Source organism: Bubalus kerabau, chromosome 4 (assembly GCF_029407905.1).
Source record: "Bubalus kerabau isolate K-KA32 ecotype Philippines breed swamp buffalo chromosome 4, PCC_UOA_SB_1v2, whole genome shotgun sequence".
Taxonomy (NCBI): Eukaryota; Metazoa; Chordata; class Mammalia; order Artiodactyla; family Bovidae; genus Bubalus; species Bubalus kerabau.
Window position 1 is genome coordinate 168,300,888 of NC_073627.1, and position 21,173 is coordinate 168,322,060.

Consider the following 21,173-nt stretch of genomic DNA (forward strand, 5'->3'; position numbering starts at 1 on the left):
GGCAAACAGATGGTGAAAAAATGGAACAGTGACAAAGTCTTTATTTTCTTGGGCCCCAAAATCATTGTGGACAGTGACTCCAGCCATGAAATTAAAAGACACTTGCTCCTTGGAAGAAAAACTATGACAAATCTAGACAGCATATTAAAAAGCTGAGACATCACTTTGCTGTCCAAGGTCCCTGTATAGTCAAAGCTATGGTTTTTCTAGTAGTCACATACGGATGTGAGAGTTGGACCATAAAGAAGGCTGAGTGCCAAAGAATTGATGCTTTCAAACTGTAGTGCTAGAGAAGACTCTTGAGAGTCCCTTGGGCTGCAAGGAGATCAAACCAGTCAATAAAGGAAATCAACCCTGAATATTCATTTTAAGAACTGATGCTGAAACGCCAATACTTTGGCTACCTGATAGGAAGAGCCATCTCAAAGGAAAAGACCTTGATGCTGGGAAAGATTGAGGGCAGCAGGAGAAGGGGATGACAGGATGAGATGGTTGGATGGCTTCATCGACTCAATGGACATGAGTCTGAGCAAACTCTGGGAGATAGTGAAGGACAGGGAAGCCTGGCATGCTGCAGTCCATGGGGTCACAAAGTTGGACACAACCTTGCATGTGAACAACAGTTCTCATTTCAAGTATATAAGCTCTTTTGTGAATAGTTTTAAAATTATTTTTGATTTCCCCATTTCATGTAGCACAAATGATTCCCAGAGATGTCATAAAACAAAGATATAAAGATAGTAAAAAAATTATTTATGTTTTACATATACTGTTACAGCATTCTCCCATTATTTCCATTGTAATTTAAAAGAATATTTTGGTTTCAGGGAATAAATATCATGTTTGGTGATTTCTATAAAGAAATATTTTATAAAGGTCATAACAAAAGCTGACTACATGCCATTTTCTCTCGAAGGCCTACAGTAAATTCAAGTTTCCTTCAATAAAATACTGACTAGCTAGGTGGTAGTTCTGTGGTTCTTCAGGATCAGGTGCATATTCATTATGAGGGCTGAACCAGATAATTATCAGACAAGCCTAGAGAAATACTGCCTTTTGGCAACTGGCATGTCCTGTTAGATTTCAAAATGAATTTCAAAGCACTGTGATAAAAGAACAGAAAAACAAAGTTAATAATACAGCATCAGGACAGAACTTATAACTGGATCCTACAAACCCACCCCTCAAAAACAAGAGCTTTGAACCCTAAAATTTAAAAGACTAAAGATGTTTATTTGTTTTACAATGAACATTCCAAAGGCACGTATATAAAATGCATGTTTACTCAGAATTTAAACAGCTTAGTTCAGTTATTCTGTCTTCTATCTTACATTCCATCAGTCGCTACTGAGAAGTACAAAAACTACTTCTGAAGCCAGTAACAGAGGCTTAGGCTTCCAACTAATACTCAGCAGAAACAAGCCAGCCGCGCTAGAACGAAAACTATAAGCACTTCCTAGTGAGCTTCCCTCTAGGATTTTGTGGCGTGAGCTCCATGATCCTGCTTTTGGGAAGAGAGAGGAGAGGGGCATGCATCACAATAGACTGCCTGTGCACTGAAACACTAGAGAACAAACATGCGCTCTTAGGATGGATGACCTGGCCCAGAGGGGAAGGCAGAGGCCCAGACATTCTCAGTGGACAGGAGGGAGTGAAGAGGAGCCCACAGGCTTGTGGGAAACTCTGCATCACCGAGACTACTGGGCATCTGCTGCTGCAAGTTCGTGTCCTAGATGGGAAGCTTAAATTTATAAAACAGTTATGGTAAAATATGCCATCAGTGAGCATATATTTACAATAGCTTCTTTGGATTAAACTGTCATTAAGACAGTAGGGATATTTGGTCTGACTTAAAGAACATTATTCAAAGCAATGTCCCATTTTAAAATCACCCTGCAATTAGAAATACAGCAACTACCATGGCATTTATTAGTTGTCAGAAAGCTTCACAATCGATTTCATGATCAGAAAATAAAGCAAGATTTCAGTTTGTTTTCTCTGCAAAATTGTTGAATTTCTGAAACATAAAGGATCATTTACTTTCTAACACGGTCAGTGTTGCCACATGGTGTTCCCAAGATCCGACCTCAAAAGTTTCTCAAGTTTTACCATCCACAGTTGTAACTGAGACCCATCTGTTGTTTTCCATCTAAAGCTGGAAAGAATTGAGATAATTAGTATCTGCTTTACTCTTAAAAATTACAAAATTAAACAGTATCTATTTTCTTTTGCATTTTCAATTACAATAATTTTTAAAATTTAAGTTTAAGACAGAGAAATCATCTCACCTTCTTCAACAGTTTATAGCAAAGTGAGAGAAGCTGAACCAAAACAGCCATCATGGATCTTGCCTTTGTAATACACTTATCAACCTATAGTGACAGAAAGCAAGCAGATCAAATTCTTACCAGGGGGCCTTCAAAAGACTTTATCATCTACAATTTCACCATTATAGAAATCTAAGGAGTGTCAAAGGGTATATAGATTAAGGTATCTGAACTGACTTGATGAATCGAGGCCCCAGAACACAGAAGCGGCAATTGCTGCTGAAGTCTCGTGCGTGCCAACTTCATGGAACCTCAGGAAGAATGAATGGAAAACCAACCTGCTCTATTTCAGACCATTTACGGCTTCTCGGTGTGCACCAAACAGTAGCAGTGAACCCCTAACTTGCAGTCCCTTGCACTCTACTTTGCTGCACACAAACTTCCTAAAATAAACAATAGGAGCCTTTCTCTCTGAAGGGTCTGTGCCCTAGACAGGTGATGATGGTGAGATTTAGGGGCAGCTGCTCAGTGCTATGGCATTAATCTTGTCCAAAAAGCTAATTTATCTGGTGAACCTACTGCTCCCTGAGGTCAGTTATAACTGCAGATGATAAACAGTTCTTGTAGTTGAGGCAGGAAAAATGGAAATAAATTGTAGTTTGGGTATTAACACTTTATTTGAAGAGAGAGGCTGGAAGCTAACCTAATAAAAAAAGGAGCATGAAAGTTTCTCAAGTGCCTTCCTGCATGTCCCACTGTCCTTTATACCTTTAGAAGCACTTGACTCTGTAAAGGTGTCTTAATTGTTGTCTGGAGCTGGTGGCAGAGAGGAGCCAACGTGTTTATTTCCAGGAGAAGCGTAAGTTTGTCATCATCTTTCAACTGAAATGTGAATGTGGCAGTTATAACAATTCCAATGAAACTCCACCTTTTAAACATCAAATACCGTTATACCTCAATAATACACTCTCAAAGTGAGTATTTATGACATCAGCACCAGGACCAGGCAGCGGGGTATGTGAATTACCTGTTTTGAGAAAGCTTGTACACTTGAAGCAAGCTTCAAGCCCTCTTCAGCAAAAACCTGGTGGAAAGGAAAAACATCACTACTTTAGGTGCATGTCTTCTACTGGTACCAAGTACACTCGTAGATAATTTTCATATGGAATTTTAAAACTAAAACCTAACATTAAACACCTCTCATGGAACTCCTAAGGTTTTTGTTGTACCCAGGAAAACACAAGAGTTTAACTCTATCTACAAGCAGATTTCCCAGACCTGATGCAAACTTATCCCTGCAGAGGCTGCTCTACGTGTGGCCACCTCCAATTACCATGGAGGATCATGAGATACTTAGAAAAATTATGTCTGGGTTTCTGGATGGATCCAAAGTTCATCCCATAATTCCCCCAATTATAAAAGGGTGATGAATCTTGGAACATGAGGTCAAAAGCATTAGAACATTGGTTTCTGCTTCTGGCTTAGCAACAGAGAATCTGTCACTCATACATGTTCTTCAACCAGCCATCTGAAGGGACCAATTCAGATTAGATTTTCACTACTTATCGCACATTCTATGATTTATTAGTAAGCAGAATAGGATGACAGGAAGGAATGCTGGAAAATACTTTAGAATAATCACGATGATTATTTTTAAATGGTACATAGAATCTTTTAGAGTGAGAGATACCAGGGAAATGAAGACATAGCTTTAGGTGGCAGCAGTAAGAGTAAAAAGAACTGGGTAAATTTGAGAATGATTTTTGAAGAAAAATAATAGATCTTGGTAATAAAGTAGATAAAGCATATGAAGAAGGAGAAAATCATTTCAGGGTTAACTTTAACCCTCTTTCCAACAGCCTTGCTATCATGGGATAAACTGATCTCAGGGTCAAATAGCCCTTTACATCCTTCCTTAGCCTTTAAAAGGGAAACCAATGTGTTTCACACCAACCTTCCAACCTAATGGGATGACTCACTTAACCCACATGTTCCTCCTCATCTTTCCACATTACCACTTTCCGTTGTACATGTCAGCTCTTCCCTTCTAGCCTGCAAACCCCTAGCAGCAAGATCCCTGTCTCACCGAGTATCATGGTCTCAAAACCACCTGAAAGTTGATGACTCCTAAGTCTCTCTATTCTTGAGCTATCCTGACATGAACTGTGCATTTACTTGAGCAAAACTACATGCTTGATTTCCAGCCTCTAAATCCAATGTTGTCCCTCTGTTCCTTATCTCAGTAAATGGCGCTACTGTTTACCCTGCTGGTCAAACCAAAAGCCTTAGAAAACAGAAGTCAGGTCATGCCATCGTAAAACCTTCGATGGGTTTTCTATCATTCTTGGGAGAAAAAAAAAAAAAAAATTAAGGGTTTTCCCAAGGCTCAGAGATGTCATACGTTACCACTTTCCTTCTTGTTCACTCCATTCCACCCACGCTTGTCTCCTTGTTCTTCAGACACCTGCACTTCCTGTACCTCAGGGCCTTTGCACTTGTTCTGTCTGCCTAAAATACTCTATCCCCAAGATATCCGTCTAGCTCACTCTCTCGACACTCTACTCAAATGTTACCTCCTTAAAGAGGTCTTTTCTGACCACCCCTCTACCACTTACGTGTTTTTATCTCTTAAGTATGTCTACATGGGCATTATATACTTAATTGTATATTGTCTATCTGCTCCCACTAGAATGTAAGCTCCATGGGGAGGGAAAGGGGCTTCCTTTTGTTCACTTTTCTCCACAGAGCTCTTAACCCCAGGAGCTGACACACCAGTACAAATTCAATGACTATTTGATAAACATTTTATGTAGATACTTCAGCAGATGTTGGTTTAATAAATAAGCTAACACAGGAAGAAGGTAAGAGTGGATATTTTGCAGTGAAATACTCCCTACAATGTGGTCTGCCTTGGGAGTGGATATGGGTCAAACTGAACAAAATGAATCCAGAATTTACTCCAACTTTTTAAACAGAGAAACAGCTCACTTGTAGTCAATTTTACAGAAAATTCCAAACAAAATATCGTCTGCAGTTCTTCTGCCTCTGTTGACTGGCATCCTCTCAAGCTGAAATCCCTTTCCTGAAGAGGCTTAGGTGAAAGCACAGGGGAATGCCAAAGGAAACTATATAAAGGCAATAAAGTGATAGAAATTTCAAATGCAAGAATGCCCTTGGTTCTAGAGAGGCAAACAGACTGACATGCGAGTCAGGGGAAATAAGAAAGGCATCTTGTAATCTCACCCATCTAAGCCTCTAAGTAAGGGAGGAGGATTAGAGTCAGGCCTAGGTGAAATTTCATAAGACACACAGGGCAGAAGGGCAGGTGTCAGTGCTTCTGTCCCTCCCTGAATGCCCCAAATCATCAGGACTATGGAAGAAGGAAACTAACGTACTGAGAAGCTGTAATGGTCTCAAGTCTGTGATAGATGCTTTCTTATGTGTTTCCTCATTTAATCAGTACTGTTCATCCAGTTCAATAATGAAGTCAAAAAGCTTTCCTAGTATTCAGGACAATATAAGAGATAGGCATCTGCTAACAGGATATTTTTACCTACTTGGGAAAACCTAAAACTTAATATTCCATCTAGTGACCATCAAAGCCCATTCTACTTTATCCCTATTTTTTTCCCGAAAAGATAACCATTTTTTAGATTTAGCTGTAAAATATGCTGTGCAAACCCTTGACTTTTCTACCACTCTTCTACTATACACGTGTGTTGTGTGTACAGGTAATCACACTAATATGATACAGTAAATCATTTAGAAAACTGTTACCAACTTTTAGTCCAGAATTAAAGTATTATCACAAAATAGAAATTAAACATACCTCTAGTTGATGAATTAAATCCTGGTAAGTTTTTAGTGGCCCCTCTCCCCTGAAATAAAATAATTATTAAGGAGGTAAGAAAAAGTTATTGCCTAGCAATTGATTTTGTATTAAAGTTTTAGAGCATCCTGTGTATTTACAGATCCAAAATTTTGAAGAATAATATTGAAGAGATGAGTAACATTGTCACTCTTCTTAAAGCAGCTTTAATATTTAACTCTTACCTCTTAAGGCACTTTTAAAAACTAGTAAACATTATATATGTTAATTTTATAATGTAAAGAAAATTAAAACTGACATATTTAAGTTTTTTTTTTTTAACTTTCTTCATTTTGCTTCATAAACTCAAGATATGAGATCTGAAAAGGCCTTTGTTCCATAATGGATAAAAGATGAGACCAAAAATCAGGAAATTCTCATTTTTTATTCTGATTTCAACTATGGCAAGAATTGAGGTGATTTTGATGAGGCACGTCAGGTAAGTTTCAATTCTGAGTCTATAAAACAAGCAAAACATATTTGTGCTACCACTCTCATCAAGAAGATTAAGGAATATCACACTGAAAACTACCAAGAAGAATTAAGAACTTCACAAGTGAAAAGTAAATTACAACAAAGAGCAACAGAATACATTAAGAAGAGCAGCAGCCTAGGCATGAATCAGAAGATCTGAAATCTAGTAGGTACCGGTTTGGCCCTTAATAGCTACTAGTTACGAACACAATATTCTTTTACTCTGATAAACTGTTGTAAGGACAAATGAAATTATGAAGCAGAAACCACTTTAAAAACTATATGACACTTGTATGTGTGAAATCTTTAAAAAGTATAATGCATTAGAAAATCTAAAATACATAAATTATAAAGAAATACGAGTAACTTAAATAAATGACAAAGAAACTATATAAATTGTTAAGACAACCTTAAATAATAGCCTGAAGAAAAACTATAAAACCGCCCAGGACAATTACAAAACCGGTGCTGTGAAGACTAACAGATGAGTCTCAGAAAAAAGCAACTAGATGAGGCTGGTAAGCCACCGTCTTAAGGGAAAACAGAAAAACCATTTGGGGGAGAAACAGGTATACTGACAGGGTGGGTAGAAAACAAAGCCAGCTTGAGAGTTTATGACAATTATATTACCGAGACTTGCAAGAATGACACAAGGTGTTAGACATTACAGAAAATCCATTTTATTTTCCTGAATGTCAGTGGTTCCTATCCAATAACCATACCCCAGGAACAAGCCCCCCTCCACAGAGCTTTAGTTACGCCTTCTCTTCACAATAGAGCCTTTCATGCTTCCTAGTCTCTGTGGGCCGCATGTCATCCCTTGCCAAGATCCACTAGTCTGACTCAGAAACAAAAACTGCTGACCATACAATCCTGAAATACCCTGAGATAAGAAACAAGAAATAAAAGGGACAGTCACAAACTTAAAAAAAAAATTTCTACTGAGGAATCCTTTATTTGGGAAGATTTTATATACCAAGGGTGTCCCTGGTAGCTCAGATGGTAAAGAATCTGCCTGCAAAGCAGGAGACCTGGGTTCAATCCTTGAGTCAGGAATATGTCCTGGAGAAGGCAATGGCAACCCACTCCAGTATTATTGCCTGGAGAATTCCATGGACAGAGGAGCCTGGTGGGTTACAGACCAGGGAGGGTCACAAAAAGTTGGACATGACTGAGTAGCTAACATTTTCATTTTATATACCAAACTACATTTGGTAAGCGAAAATTTATTTTTTCAGTTTTTAGCAGTCAAAAAAATTTTTTCATCTGATTTTTATCCCCGTGAGATAACTAGCATGATTCCAACACAAAGATTTCTGTTTTTTTCAGTTAATCTTCACATTTCAGTTAACCACATGTTGAGTGTAGGTAAACAAATTCTATTTTACTTTCTTTTGCACACTTGACTCATCGGATTTTTAAGTGATATAAACTAAAAAAAGGAGGTCAAAACTAGTTTGAGAAAATTCAATTCTGGGAGAAGGTTGCTAAGAATTAAGAACAAAGGAAGGAAACCTGGGGGACAAAAAGGTCTCCAATGATGTAAAATATGGAAAGATATTAACAAATGACTGCTGACCAGAGGCAAAATTATTCAACTCTTAGCATTTCTCCTTTACCCTCTGGAAGAATCATTTCTCTTGAAAAGGTAAAAGACATCATGAAGACAAGAATGACGGTTTCTTCCTCACTCCTCATCTTCCTTCCATATGAAGAAACCTTCACTAGCACAGCCTCCCTCACTCTCTCTGCACTCTCACTTATCTCACCCCTCAGAAGAGGGTGGACGTTTATGGATTTTTATTTTCAGTCTTTTTGCTGACTCTGCGAAAATAAATTGCACATGGTAGCCCTTTCCTTTTTCCTTTTTCTCTTGGTAGTAAAGGTACCCTTGGAATATATCTGGTCTTTCAAGTGTTTTAAGAGATACATTCTGCCCCTAGGGGGTAAGATTTCTTAATTCTAGGTATTATTTTTAAAAATCTATTTGCCTATGGCTATAAACTACACTATTCGGTATCAGCTTTATAAATGCCACTGGCCCCCATCTGCCTATTCTTTTGCTTATTTTTCAGTTAATTCTGAATTTGGGTGAAGAAAAAGGGGCTCTTTATTGAGCCCCAATTTCTTTGGAAGGACTGATGCTAAAGCTGAAACTCCAGTACTTTGGCCACCTCATGAGAAGGGTTGACTCATTGGAAAAGACTCTGATGCTGGGAAGGATTGGGGGCAGGAGGAGAAGGGGACAACAGAGGATGAGATGGCTGGATGGCATCACTGACTCGATGGACGTGAGTCTGAGTGAACTCCGGGAGTTGGTGATGAACAGGGAGGCCTGGCGTGCTGCGATTCATGGGGTCGCAAAGAGTCGGACACGACTGAGCGACTGAACTAAACTGAAAGCTCACACAGTGGTAGAGATCCCAATTAGTTTAGCTGAGCTTCAGACCAAACGGATTACATTCCAGAATACAGAAACAACCGGCAGGTGTGGCCCACTGCTGATTATAATTTCAAAGTCAAAATGAGTAGAAGAGAAGCCACAACACTGAAGATATCAAGTATTCTCCAGTTTTGAAAAATGGGTAAGATACATATCAGAAAATGAGTGAAAAGTTTGAGGTCATTCCTCGAGAAAATTCTAGAACAGGTTATTGAGTGCATAACTGATTAAGTTTTAACAACACTGAGATACTATGCCATATGTATAATCGTCCATTATTATAAGAAAAGACAGAATGTAGCTCAGATATATGTAAAGTTAGGGAAACTCTGCTACATAATGAACGCTGACCCATGGAGGTGTGGCACCCTACTGACTTGGCAGACCTCATGGCTCTATTCCTTGACCTGTGTATAAGCAGTCACTGCATAAAGATTTCAAAGGCATGTCGTTTAAAACTTACTGATGCAGCCTGGGGGAGACACTGATATGTGGGATGACGAAAAAGCAGGAAGCAAAATTATTTCAGAACTATGCAAGGAATGGGACACAAACCTGGAAGAGGATCTCACTGAAGTCTAAATCCTCATGAAATGAGTGTCTTCTTGCTGCACTCACTGAACTGTCGTAAGAACTGCTACTTATACAGTCTTTTTACATATATTTGAAACCAACTTTAATCTATCAATGACATAACATAGCACTTTTTCTTTATACCAGATATCATTAAATTCATTTTAAAAGGTAATGTAACTACATTTACCTAGTAAATAAATACAGAGAATAGGCCATACTGGACATGTTCCGTCCATATAGAACCATCTCATTCTCCTGATCCTCCCACTTCTCAATCTCGCAGTTGGCATCAGAAGTGAGCAAACCCAGCTTGAGTCCAAGCTTTGCTATCTTGGCTTGCTCCTACAAAACATACATTTTAATCACAACGATGTAGTCATTAACCATGAAAAGTAAGACTGGAAGTAAGACTATTGCAAAAGAGAAGATCTTACCTCAGAGTCAGGCTTTAATGATCTCAGGTTTGCACTATTCTTCTGTGACAATAAAAAATATTAGAGCATCTTAAAAATCGGTACAGTTAATTGTAAAGACATGCAATAGTAACAGAAAGCGTAACAAAATTTTAACAAAAATTTTTTCAGTTCATACTTAAACTATATTAAACTGTTTAAGTAAAAACAATTGTGGCTGACCCTTGAACAACGTGGGGGTTAAGGGCGCTGACCCTCACCTTAGCCAAAAACCTCCATATAACTTACCAAGAGTCCACCCTCCATATCCATAGCTCCCCCGTATCTATGGTTTTGCGCCTGTGGATTCAACCAACCTCAGATGGTGTAGCACTGTAGTATGCACTATTGAAAAAAATTCACTAATAAGTGGACCTCAAAGTTCAAACCCATGTCGTTCAAGGGTCCACTGTAATGGCAAATACCCAAATATGTGGCTTCAGCTTTGAACAGGTAGGTAGTCAGAAATCTGGGGCTAGGGAAAGCATCTGTGTTTCAGACTCTTAAAGACTTCCGCAGTCTTCCCACAGACCAATTACTACACACCCAAACCTCCTTGGCCCCTCCACTAAATTATTCTTAAGAAATGATGTAATAATATTAACCGCTACATGGCAGCTTTCAGTATCTTCCAAATGTTAAGACGCTGGAATTCATTTCCTTTAACCAGTTTGCCCTTTTGAGGGATAAATTTCAGCCTCCTGGTTTCACTTACATCCAGATTCCTAATCCTATATCCCAGGTTATATAGGTAATTATACTTAGAATTTAGGATTTACTATTTGAACCAGCATGCTTTTATGGCCCCTAGCTTTGAAACAGCAAGTTAGTTTCTATGTAGGCTATTTAAAACTCAAGAGTATATTACCTCTAGGGCAGGAGAAAACATGGTACACCAGTTTGGTTACCAGGCTGGCCCACAGATGATTGCTTACTTGTAACAACCACTACCTATAGCAATGTTTCTTTGAAAAATATATTCAGAAGTTCTCTTGAGATGGCAGCCCAAGTGGGGTATTCCCTGCATTCTGAGATCTGGTGGGAACTCCCCTAGCTGGGGCAGCAGTTCCGGAACAGCTGGGCTAGTAGAGACAAAGGGGCCAGGAGACCAGGGAGCCCTTTACTTTTAAAAGGAAACATTTATTTAAATCACACACACACACACACACACACACACACACACACACACACACTGCCCCCCCCCAACCCCCACCACAGAGTATATATTCACACACACAGACACAAAGTGCAAGTTATGATAAAACACGCATGTGTCTGCTCAGCTTAAGAAGGTGACTCTGAAGTGTACGTGGGCTCTCTGTTCTTGTTGCCCTTATTATCACCATGACTTACTACTTCTGACCAGCTATTCTGTCACCACTTTAACTGCAGAACAGAACAACTGCAACTTTTTCCTTTTTTTCTATCCCACAGTTTATATTTGTTGTGTACCATAAAAAATATGGGAGGAGGTAAAGGACAGAAAAGAAATACAGTGTCCATAAAGTTACACACACACACACACACACACACACACACACACACACACACACACTGCTTCTTGGGTTCATTAGAAAATAAGCAGAGATGATCAATGATTTCCTTGGCTCCATGTATAATTACATCATCTGTATTTTCTTCCTTAGTCTAGTGGACTATAAAGCAATTGATAAAAGTGTTTAAGAAAGTTAAGAATACCCTAGAAGTTTTTAGGTTTTATTTTATTTGGAATTTTACACTCTACCTTTATTCAATTTAGTTGTGTTTCCATTGTTTTTATTTCTGATTTTACAAATTATTATTATTAAAGTGTTTATATGAAGACTGAAAGGGAATTGCCTGAAAAGGTACAGAAACCATCCTAATAATATAACCAAGCTTGCCATCTAGTGGGCATTATTTTATAATGCAGTCAGATGCATCAGTTTTAGTCATATAAAGCCAAAACAAACAAAAAAAAGCAGCCAAAAAAAAAAAAAACACAACACTTCACGTGTCTAAAAACAAACAAAATGGCTTATTTTCATCAAGGTAGAAAGCATTCAGAAAGTTCTCAGTCTGCATAAAATGGTTCCAACATGATCTTGTGAATTAGACCCAAGCTATGAAAAACAAACAAACAAGAACCCTGACTTCAGATTATCCATCACCTATTCGCTCAACCCCCAAACCAAACACAAATAACCAGACTATGGGCTCCATCTAGACTACCACTCAGAATAACAATTCTGAACAGCCCACATTTCATATCCTAGCTTTTTTTGTAATGTCAATTATTGGAGGTTGCGGAGAGTAGCAACAGGCAACGAGAGCATAATTTGAATTCTGAATAAAAATATTCTCAAGTGGACAAAGGTCTTCTACTTACCACTGGCTTTGGAAGTGAAAGGTAGCCATACTTCTCTCCTGCAAATAACATAATATAACTTAAAACAAATTTCCCACTACTCACATTTAATTTTTAAAATATTATTAAATAAAATGTTAGTACATTAGTTTTGACAATTTAGTCTAGTAATTACATATGACTGAGGAATAAGATTTTAATTTGGTTTGTGAACTTAAAAAAAATATATATTTGGCACAGATTTTGATTTATAAAATTGTTTCTGAAGCCCTGTCTTCACAATTTATGTTTAATACTCCCTACATCAAGATGACATTTGTGCCATCCTTACTTCTGAGTTTACACCTCTAGATAAATTAAGTCCAGAATTAAGTTCCAAAGGCCCTCTCATCTTATGAGGATGCAGAATGATTTTTCATAACAACTTAACTGAGGTCCACTTTCAATATCCAGAGCTTTTCTGCATCTCCAAAACAAGGTTAATCACCCAAGGACAGGAAAGCCTCATTATTTCAGTGAAGATATGCTCTAATATTCCTTTGCTGTAGTTGAACCACCTTGAAGTTAATCTGCCTAGCCTGTAGTTTATAGGGATGTACCAGGTTCCATGGCTCTGCACTTACTTTGTCACTTGGCAGACTGGACGTATGAGATGCTGTTCACTGAAGTGGGGTGATCAGGAAGAGGAGCTTGCTTATGGATGAATACGAACTTACTTGGGGGGGGTGTATGAGTTGGGAATAAGGGAGTGATCCAGCCAGACAAAAGATGATGTTAATAGAAATGAAGATAGTGAAAGTGAAAGTGAAGTCGTGTCCAACTCTTTGCGACCCCGTGGACTGTAGCCTATCAGGCTCCTCCGTCCATGGGATTTTCCAGGCAAGAGTGCTGGAGTGGATTGCCATTTCCTTCTCCAGGGGATCTTCCTGACCCAGGAATCAAACCCGGGTCTCCCACATTGCAGGCAGACGCTTTACCGTCTGAGCCACCAGGGAAGCAAAAATGAAGACAAGAGGACTGATTTAAGAAGAATTTTACAAGTAAGATCGGTAGGATTCGATGAGTGTAGAGGTAAGAGACAGTTTGAGGATAACTGGGCTTGATCTAATCCAAATTCTGCAATACCCCAGTCCTACCACTGAGAACATAAATTTTTTTTCTGATTGATCATGCCATGTAAAGTCCCTTTCAGGACCAAAACTAATTATAAGAACTTCTAATACAGAATATTAGAGCATATCTTCAGTGAAATAATAAGGCTTTCCTGTCCTTGGGTGATTACTTTGTTTTGGAGATGCAGAAAAGCTCTGGATATTGAAAGTGGACCTCAATTAGGTCAGAATGAACTTGACTTTTGTCTAAAATAATCTCAAATTCTAAATGTGGATACACACTCATCACTAAGGAAAGGTGGAGTCTTTTTGATCTGGTCCCTTCTCATACAAAGGGGGATCATGGCCTCCCTAAAGACAGAATTGGATGAAGGCAGAGAGGCAGGAAGACAAAGATTGATTTTTGAATTCCTGACACAGTCCCAGGAGGCCCTATTATGAAATCTAAGGGTCTCTTGGTAAGGGGACAACCACCTAGCTCTCAGACTGACTTCAGATATGCAAACACTAAAGGCTCTTTTTCACTGCTTAGCATGTTGTTGCTACTTAATTGGTTGGCTAACTGATACTTGCAAATATATGTTTAGTTTCCCAGTCAGGGGAGTCAAAATTTGCAGAGCAGAACTTACACGGCTAAAATAGAGTAGAGGCTTTCCAATCACAGTTATGAGTTATAACAGCAGCAAAGAGAAACCAGAATCTGAAGGACCTACTCTGTCCTTCGCAGGGGGCAGGTGCGAGGTAACAGGCAGGTTTGTTCAAATAATCATACAGAATAGGAAGAGCAGCTCTGTTACATTGGCTCGGCTCATCAACGACAGCTAACTCAGAGTGGGACTTCTTTGGAGGAAGAGCTATATTTATGAGCTTCATGATAACAGTTGGGGGGGAAAAAAGGCAGTGCAAGAAATTAAGCAACTCTGACTCAATTCACCGCATATAAGTAAGGATGCCTCTGAACAGCAAGATACTACCAGTTAAAGAATGGGTGTCCCATTAATCAAAGGCAGCAGTTCCCTACCTAAAGAGGAATTTCTGTTCAGCATTTAGGAAGTTAAGAAAATCCTGGGGACAGGTTACCCAAACCTTAAGAAAGCCTGGGAAGCTTCTCTTCATTTCTTACACAAGTCTTATGGTTAAATGATCATTTTCTTTAAATATGGGTCAGTTATAATCAATTTACCTTTTAGTATACAAAACTCGCCTCACATAAAGACCCATTCAATACTTTATCAAAGTATCAAAATAATGTGCCATTCAGACTAGCTATTGATTTTTAAATGCAGAAGTGTGGTAAGCATTTATTACATTTTATAAATTATATCTACAAATTCTACTATTCTCTGACTTTTAAATCAATAATTATCCTAGATGGGTATTTTAAAAAACATGATATGTTTAGACGTTCATATTCAGTAAAACATGTAATTTGATGTTATTTTGACTTTTGACTTTAAATGACATTTTAAACAAGCATGCTGACACTAACGGAAGCCATTAAGAAGGAAAAAAAAAACACAAAAACACATAAACAACTGGACACACAGTACAATGGGAAATAAAAATCCAAGTTGATAGTAAAATAAAGAGTAAAAATTATGCCTCTGTACATTGTATGGTGCTATTCTACACGTTGTAGAAATACCAGTGAACTTACCCATCAAACGAAATATTCCAAGATTATGTAGTCATCAAGGAAAGAGATTCCATCCAAGTGGAAGGAAAGCAATTTGAAAATCAAATAACTACATTCATTTCATTATGAAGTTAGTAGAATTACATCAGAGAATTACTGTACTACAGAAGAGCTTTTGTACTAAAACTAAAAAACAATTTATAAGAAATATAAAAATGACTTAATTTCAATAAGAAAGCTACAGTGTTAATATTAATTCAAAAGAATCCCCTATACTGTTGTACAACAAATTTGACTGCTTTGATACTACATAGAAGGACAAGTAATATTTTTACTATTTTTTGTGTAAGACACTTTATTATAAAAATAATCCAGTTGGGTTATAAAAGTTATTCATTTGGCATCTGACATTTTTGACATTAAACATTAAGTTACATTAAAATATGAATATATTTCAATATATGGACAGTTTCTCACCTCGTCTTCCTTCAAACACATCATTGATTTCTCTCAGCAGTGTTGACATGTCACTAATTTGGGATTCCCAGGCTTCGCAGAATACATCGAGATTTTCTTTAGCAATTTTACTAGATGGATGCAATGTCAAAGTTTCAGCAGCAGAAATTATCTAAAGAAACAATACGCAGGTTTAAACTTCAAAATCTTACCTCTCAGAATCATGCTGGAGACCAAACTGAAAATCCAGTCCGTGACAGAACTATTAATACCCAGCAATTCCCACGTAAGCCCATGCTGGGCAGTGTGGACATGCACAGAAGAGTCAAGCTACTGCTCCGCACAAGCTTAGCCACAGATAAACAGCAGGCATTACCATACACGAGCAGTGGCGCCAGCACTGGCAGGAATGGTGACGCTAGCAGCAGCAGGAACACATGCGCACGCCTACAAGCGCTTGGTAGGTACACCCTTGAGGTACTCTGCTTGATACGCATGCGTGTTAGTCCTCCAACACAGAAACAAAATACTATCCTTTTCAAATAAGTACTATTCTGATTTTACAGCTGGAGAAACTGAGACTCAAAGATACCAAGTAACTTATATATGGCTCTTCATGGGCACTGGACCCATGTTCCAGGTGTTGTGAAAACACTTGTGAATGAAACAGATCAGTGTTCCTCTCTCATGGGGCTCATATTATAATATGGGGAGACAGAGGATTAAAAATTTGCAAGCAAATCATGAAACATCTTCAAAGATGATAAATGGTAAGTATAAAAACAAAGGGCAAGCAGGATGGACGGTATTAGGTAGTCCCAGTATTTTAAGCTAGGTGGTCACTGGCAAAGGCGGCATGTACATGAAGAACTGAAAAAGGTGAGGGAATCACAAGGTAGCCTGGGCAAAGGCACCTGAGGTGAGATATTGCTATATATTCTAACAGAGCCAAGCAGGCCAGTGTAGACTGGACTAACATGGAGAAAAGGAAGGTCACCAACGATTTTGTGATGCAGAAATGCACACAGTAGGATAGGCTTTACCCTGAGGGAGACAGGGAGTCACTGAAGAGCCTTCAGAAACGGATATGTAATGGAAAAGAATATGTATGTAATATGTAATGGAAAAGAAAAAGACATAAAACTGAACCACTTTGCTGTACACTAACTAACACAACATTGTCAATCAACTATACTTCAATTAAAAAAAGGAACCGATATGGTCAGAGCTGCCTTCCAGAGAATTAGACCTAGGTGCTCCTGCTGGGTGGGCACAGTCCCACAGGCACAGGCTTGACAAGCAGGTGGCAGCTTTACGAGGAGAACAAGGCTCCCCATCTTCGGGGAAGGTGGGTGCGTGGCCCGCCAGCGGACAGGAAGCTGGACACAGCAGTGAGGGCTTCTCAACTGGGAGCCACTGTACAGGGTGCCAACTGTTCAGCCGTGCCTTGGGTATGACGGGACACTGCAGACGAAATACAAAACCGACACTGCTGCAGAGATGTCCAGAAATACTATAAATTATCCTAGAGGTGTTCTCTATTTTCTTAAATTACCCCTTTGAGAGATAGTTAACACCAGGAATAAAAGCTGAGGCTAAGGGAATAGGAAAAGCCTTTCAAGTTGTAGAAACTGGCAACAGCCTCTATCTATCACCATCCTGGGGAAGAAAATAAGCTTTTCCTAATATACCTGCTGCCACAAAAACAGTAAGCAGAGAATTACAACCACAAAGCTGGTAGAGACGGAGGACTACAAGTGCTGACTGTATATCACAGGAGATCCGAACTTTAGTTCTACTGAAATACATTTACAGCCAAAGCAAGTAGTATGACTCCCAAATGGACAAGTAAATCTTGAAACCTTGGTTTCCCCCAATAAACAGAGATCCTCTGGTTTTAACAAAATGCTCAGCAGATGGTCACTGGGGATGGTCACTCATATAGTTTCTGCTTCCAAGCCTTTGACACTTCCTCTACCGGGGAGCATAAACATCCATCCAGCATGACTCTGAGAGCCTGCACATACCAAGATGCTTTTGCTGTTCTCAACTACATATTCAGGGGCTCAATATCTGTCATCCGATAATGCAAAAAAAGGAATAAGTCCTTTTGACCGCCATGATAAATAAGAACACTTGGTAAATTGTATGTTTGAGCTTAGACCTAAATAAGGAGAAGGTCTGTCCCTCAGGTTTTCCCTTAACTTGACAGTGACATTTTTAAATGGGATATCCATTTTTTAAATGCTTTTAAAAATTATAAAAACAAAGTAACATTATAGAGAATTCAGAAAAAAATTACTCACAATTCTCCCTAACAAGTAGAACATTCATTTCTATACAATCCTACAGTCATTTTCATATATATATATAGATTTTATATGTAGCAATTATAGCATATAAACAAATTTGTATCCTGCTTTTGTTACCTAACATTTTAATAAAACAACTTTTGATGCTGCTAATTCTAGTTATCATAATTATTATTCTAGTGTCATAATATACTATACTATTTGCCTAATTTAAGATTGTTATTTGAATCTTATTATAAGCAATGTTGTAACAAACGCTTTTGCTGCTGCTGCTGCCGCTAAGTCGTTTTAGTTGTGTCCGACTCTGTGCGACCCCATAGACGGCAGCCCACCAGGCTCCCCCGTCCCTGGGATTCTCCAGGCAAGAACACCAGGGTGGGTTGCCATTTCCTTCTCCAATGCGTGAAAGTGAAAAGTGAAAGTGAAGTCGCTCAGTCGTGTCCAACTCCGTCCATGGGATTTTCCAGGCAAGAGTACTGGAGTGGGGTGCCATTGCCTTCTCCGAACAAACGCTTTTACTTTTCTTTAATCTCCTTATGTCTTTAGGAATTTGGGGGTCAAAATGTGAGTATTTTTATGGCTTGTTACATAATTATAACTTAGTTTGCAAACATGTCATAACAACCTACACTGTAAACAGCTTTTCATTTAAATAGGTATAAACTACGGCATCGGTTAAATGAGCCGATCTCTAGTTTGGCAGATGACCAGGTAATCCAGTGGAATGTTCCGACACCCTATCAACACAAGTTCCATCACCCTCACTTCTCTCAGTAGACATGACCTGTAGCTGACAGAACTGTTTGTGTCCTCCTTGTGCACACTTTGCTATGACACTCAGATAAAACATAATACAGAACGAACGATCTGCTGTTCATCATACCTGCTGGCCAGTCACCTGAAATGTCTCCTCTGCGTGTAGACAGGTTATTTCAAGAGGTTCTGTCCCAGATACATGTCTCAACAGTCGACAGGTCTACAAGAAAAATTTTTATAGTTCAGCTTTCTCCTTCTTCACAATACATAGCATCATTTTATAGTTAATAAAGAAAATAAAACAGGGCTTCCCTGGTGGCTCAGCGGTAACAAATCCATCTGTCAATGCAGGAGACACAGGTTTGATCCCTGATCCAGGAAGATCCCACATGCTGTGGAGCAACTAAGCCTGTGCACCAGAAACATTGAGCCTGTGCTCTAGAGCCCGGGAGCCACAACCACTGAGCCCACCTACTGTAATTACTAAAGTCTGTGCGCCCTAGAGCCTGTGCTCTGCAACAAGAGAAGCCACAGAAAATGAAAAGCTTGCACACCATAGAGAAAAGCTCACGTGCAGCAATGAAAACCCAGCACAGCCAAACTAAATATAAATAAAATTATATGAAAATAAAACATTAAAACCTAAAAAATAAATTTGTAATTAATGAGATTATACTATACTGATTCCAAACAGATTCTAGGAGCAAAACTGGAACAAATAAGGGTTGAGCATATAAACTATTTTTTCTACTTCCCATCTGAACACTGTAAGGTGGTCACAAAATATAAGAGCCAGGAGAAATCCTGAGACTTCCCTGGTGGTCCAGTGGTTAACACTCCATACTACCAATGCATAGGGCACAGGTTCAATCTGTGGTGAGGACACATGCCACAGAGCACGGCCAAGAAAAAAAGAACCAGGAGGAACCCTGAAAGATTTTGTAGTGCCCGCATATTTTATGTATGAAGAAACGTGGTTCAGAGGAGGACCTACCCACGATCTCTCAGAGAACTATGTCAGTTGCCACAAGCTACACATTCTTTCTGATAACAAACTTCTGTCAATTAGCACACCTTTTACTGGAAAGAACCCTGGAGTAGGCAGACTGATACAATGAATAAAGAGTCTGTATCAGCAAAAAATATTGAAAATCTTGAGGCTTAACAGTCTGAACTGAGATGATCCAGTCTATTTCTGTCTGAACTGGTATATTCCAGTTTAGACCAGTCTATTCCAGTCTTGGAGAAGGCAATGGCAACCCACTCCACTACTCTTGCCTGGAAAATCCCATGGACGGAGGAACCTGGTAGGCTGCAGTCCATGAGGTCGCTAAGAGTCGGACACGACTGAGTGACTTCACTTTCACTTTTCACTTTCATGCATTGGAGAAGGAAATGGCAACCCACTCCAGTGTTCTTGCCTGGAGAATTCCAGGGACGGGGGAGCCTGGTGGGCTGCCATCTATGGGGTCGCACAGGGTCAGACACGACTGAAGCGACTTAGCAGCAGCAGCAGCATTCCAGTCTAGATCAATCTGATGCAGTCTGAATCAATGTATTCTGGTCTACACCAGTCTGGACTGGTCTGGACTGGTCTACACCAGTCTTCACTTAAAATCTGTAGTATTCTGATATGACCAAAAATTCAAGAGAGTTCAGATCAGTTGCTCAGTCGTGTCCAACTCTTTGCAACCCCATGAACTGCAGCACGACAGGCCTCCCTGTCCATCACCAACTCCCCAGCTCCCGGAACCCACCCAAACCCATGTCGAGTCGGTGATGCCGTCCAACCATCTCATCCTCTGTCGTCCCCTTCTCCTCCTGCCTTCAATCTTTCCCAGCACCAGGGTCTTTTCAAATGAGTCAGCTCTTCACATCCGGTGGCCAAAGTATTGGAGTTTCAGCTTTCGCATCAGTCCTTCCAATGAATATTAAGGACTGATTTCCTTTAGGATGGACTGCTTGGATCTCCTTGCAGTCTAAGGGACTCTCAAGAGTCTTCTCCAACACCACAGTTCAACAGCATCAATTCTTCAGTGCTCAGCTTTCTTCACAGTCCAACTCTCACATCCATACATGACTATTGGGAAAACCATAGCCTTGACTAGACGGACCTTTGTTGACAAAGTAATGTCTCTGCTTTTCAATCTGCTGTCTAGGGTGGTCATAACTTTCCTTCCAAGGAGTAAGCGTCTTTTAATTTCATGGCTGCAATCACTGTCTGCAGTGATTTTGGAGCCCAGAAAAATAAAGTCAGCCACTGTTTCCCCATCTATTTCCCATGAAGTGATGGGACCAGATGCCATGATTTTAGTTTTCTGAATGTTGAGCTTTAAGCCAACTTTTTCACTCTCCTCTTGCACTTTCATCAAGAGGCTCTTTAGTTCTTCTTCACTTTCTGCCACAAGAATGGTGTCATCTGCATATCTGAGGTTATTGGTATTTCTCCCAGCAATCTTGATTCCAGCTTGTGC

The 21,173-nt window shown here is 39.3% G+C and overlaps 1 protein-coding gene across 2 annotated transcripts in view; it reads right to left on the reverse strand.

Moving 5' to 3' along the window:
• Positions 1–1,212: 1,212 nt before the first annotated feature.
• Positions 1,213–21,173, reverse strand: part of CTNNAL1 (catenin alpha like 1) — a 57,169-nt gene continuing 37,208 nt past the window's right edge. For both annotated transcript variants that reach the window (XM_055579247.1, XM_055579246.1), the window contains 10 exons: positions 18,827–18,919; positions 15,653–15,803; positions 12,449–12,486; positions 10,063–10,104; positions 9,816–9,970; positions 6,097–6,145; positions 3,295–3,351; positions 3,036–3,149; positions 2,289–2,372; positions 1,213–2,155 (listed from right to left, as the gene is read on the reverse strand). In XM_055579247.1, the coding sequence (XP_055435222.1) occupies positions 2,150–2,155; positions 2,289–2,372; positions 3,036–3,149; positions 3,295–3,351; positions 6,097–6,145; positions 9,816–9,970; positions 10,063–10,104; positions 12,449–12,486; positions 15,653–15,803; positions 18,827–18,919 (789 nt within the window). In that variant the 3' untranslated portion in view covers positions 1,213–2,149. The remainder of the gene's footprint in view (positions 2,156–2,288; positions 2,373–3,035; positions 3,150–3,294; positions 3,352–6,096; positions 6,146–9,815; positions 9,971–10,062; positions 10,105–12,448; positions 12,487–15,652; positions 15,804–18,826; positions 18,920–21,173) is intronic.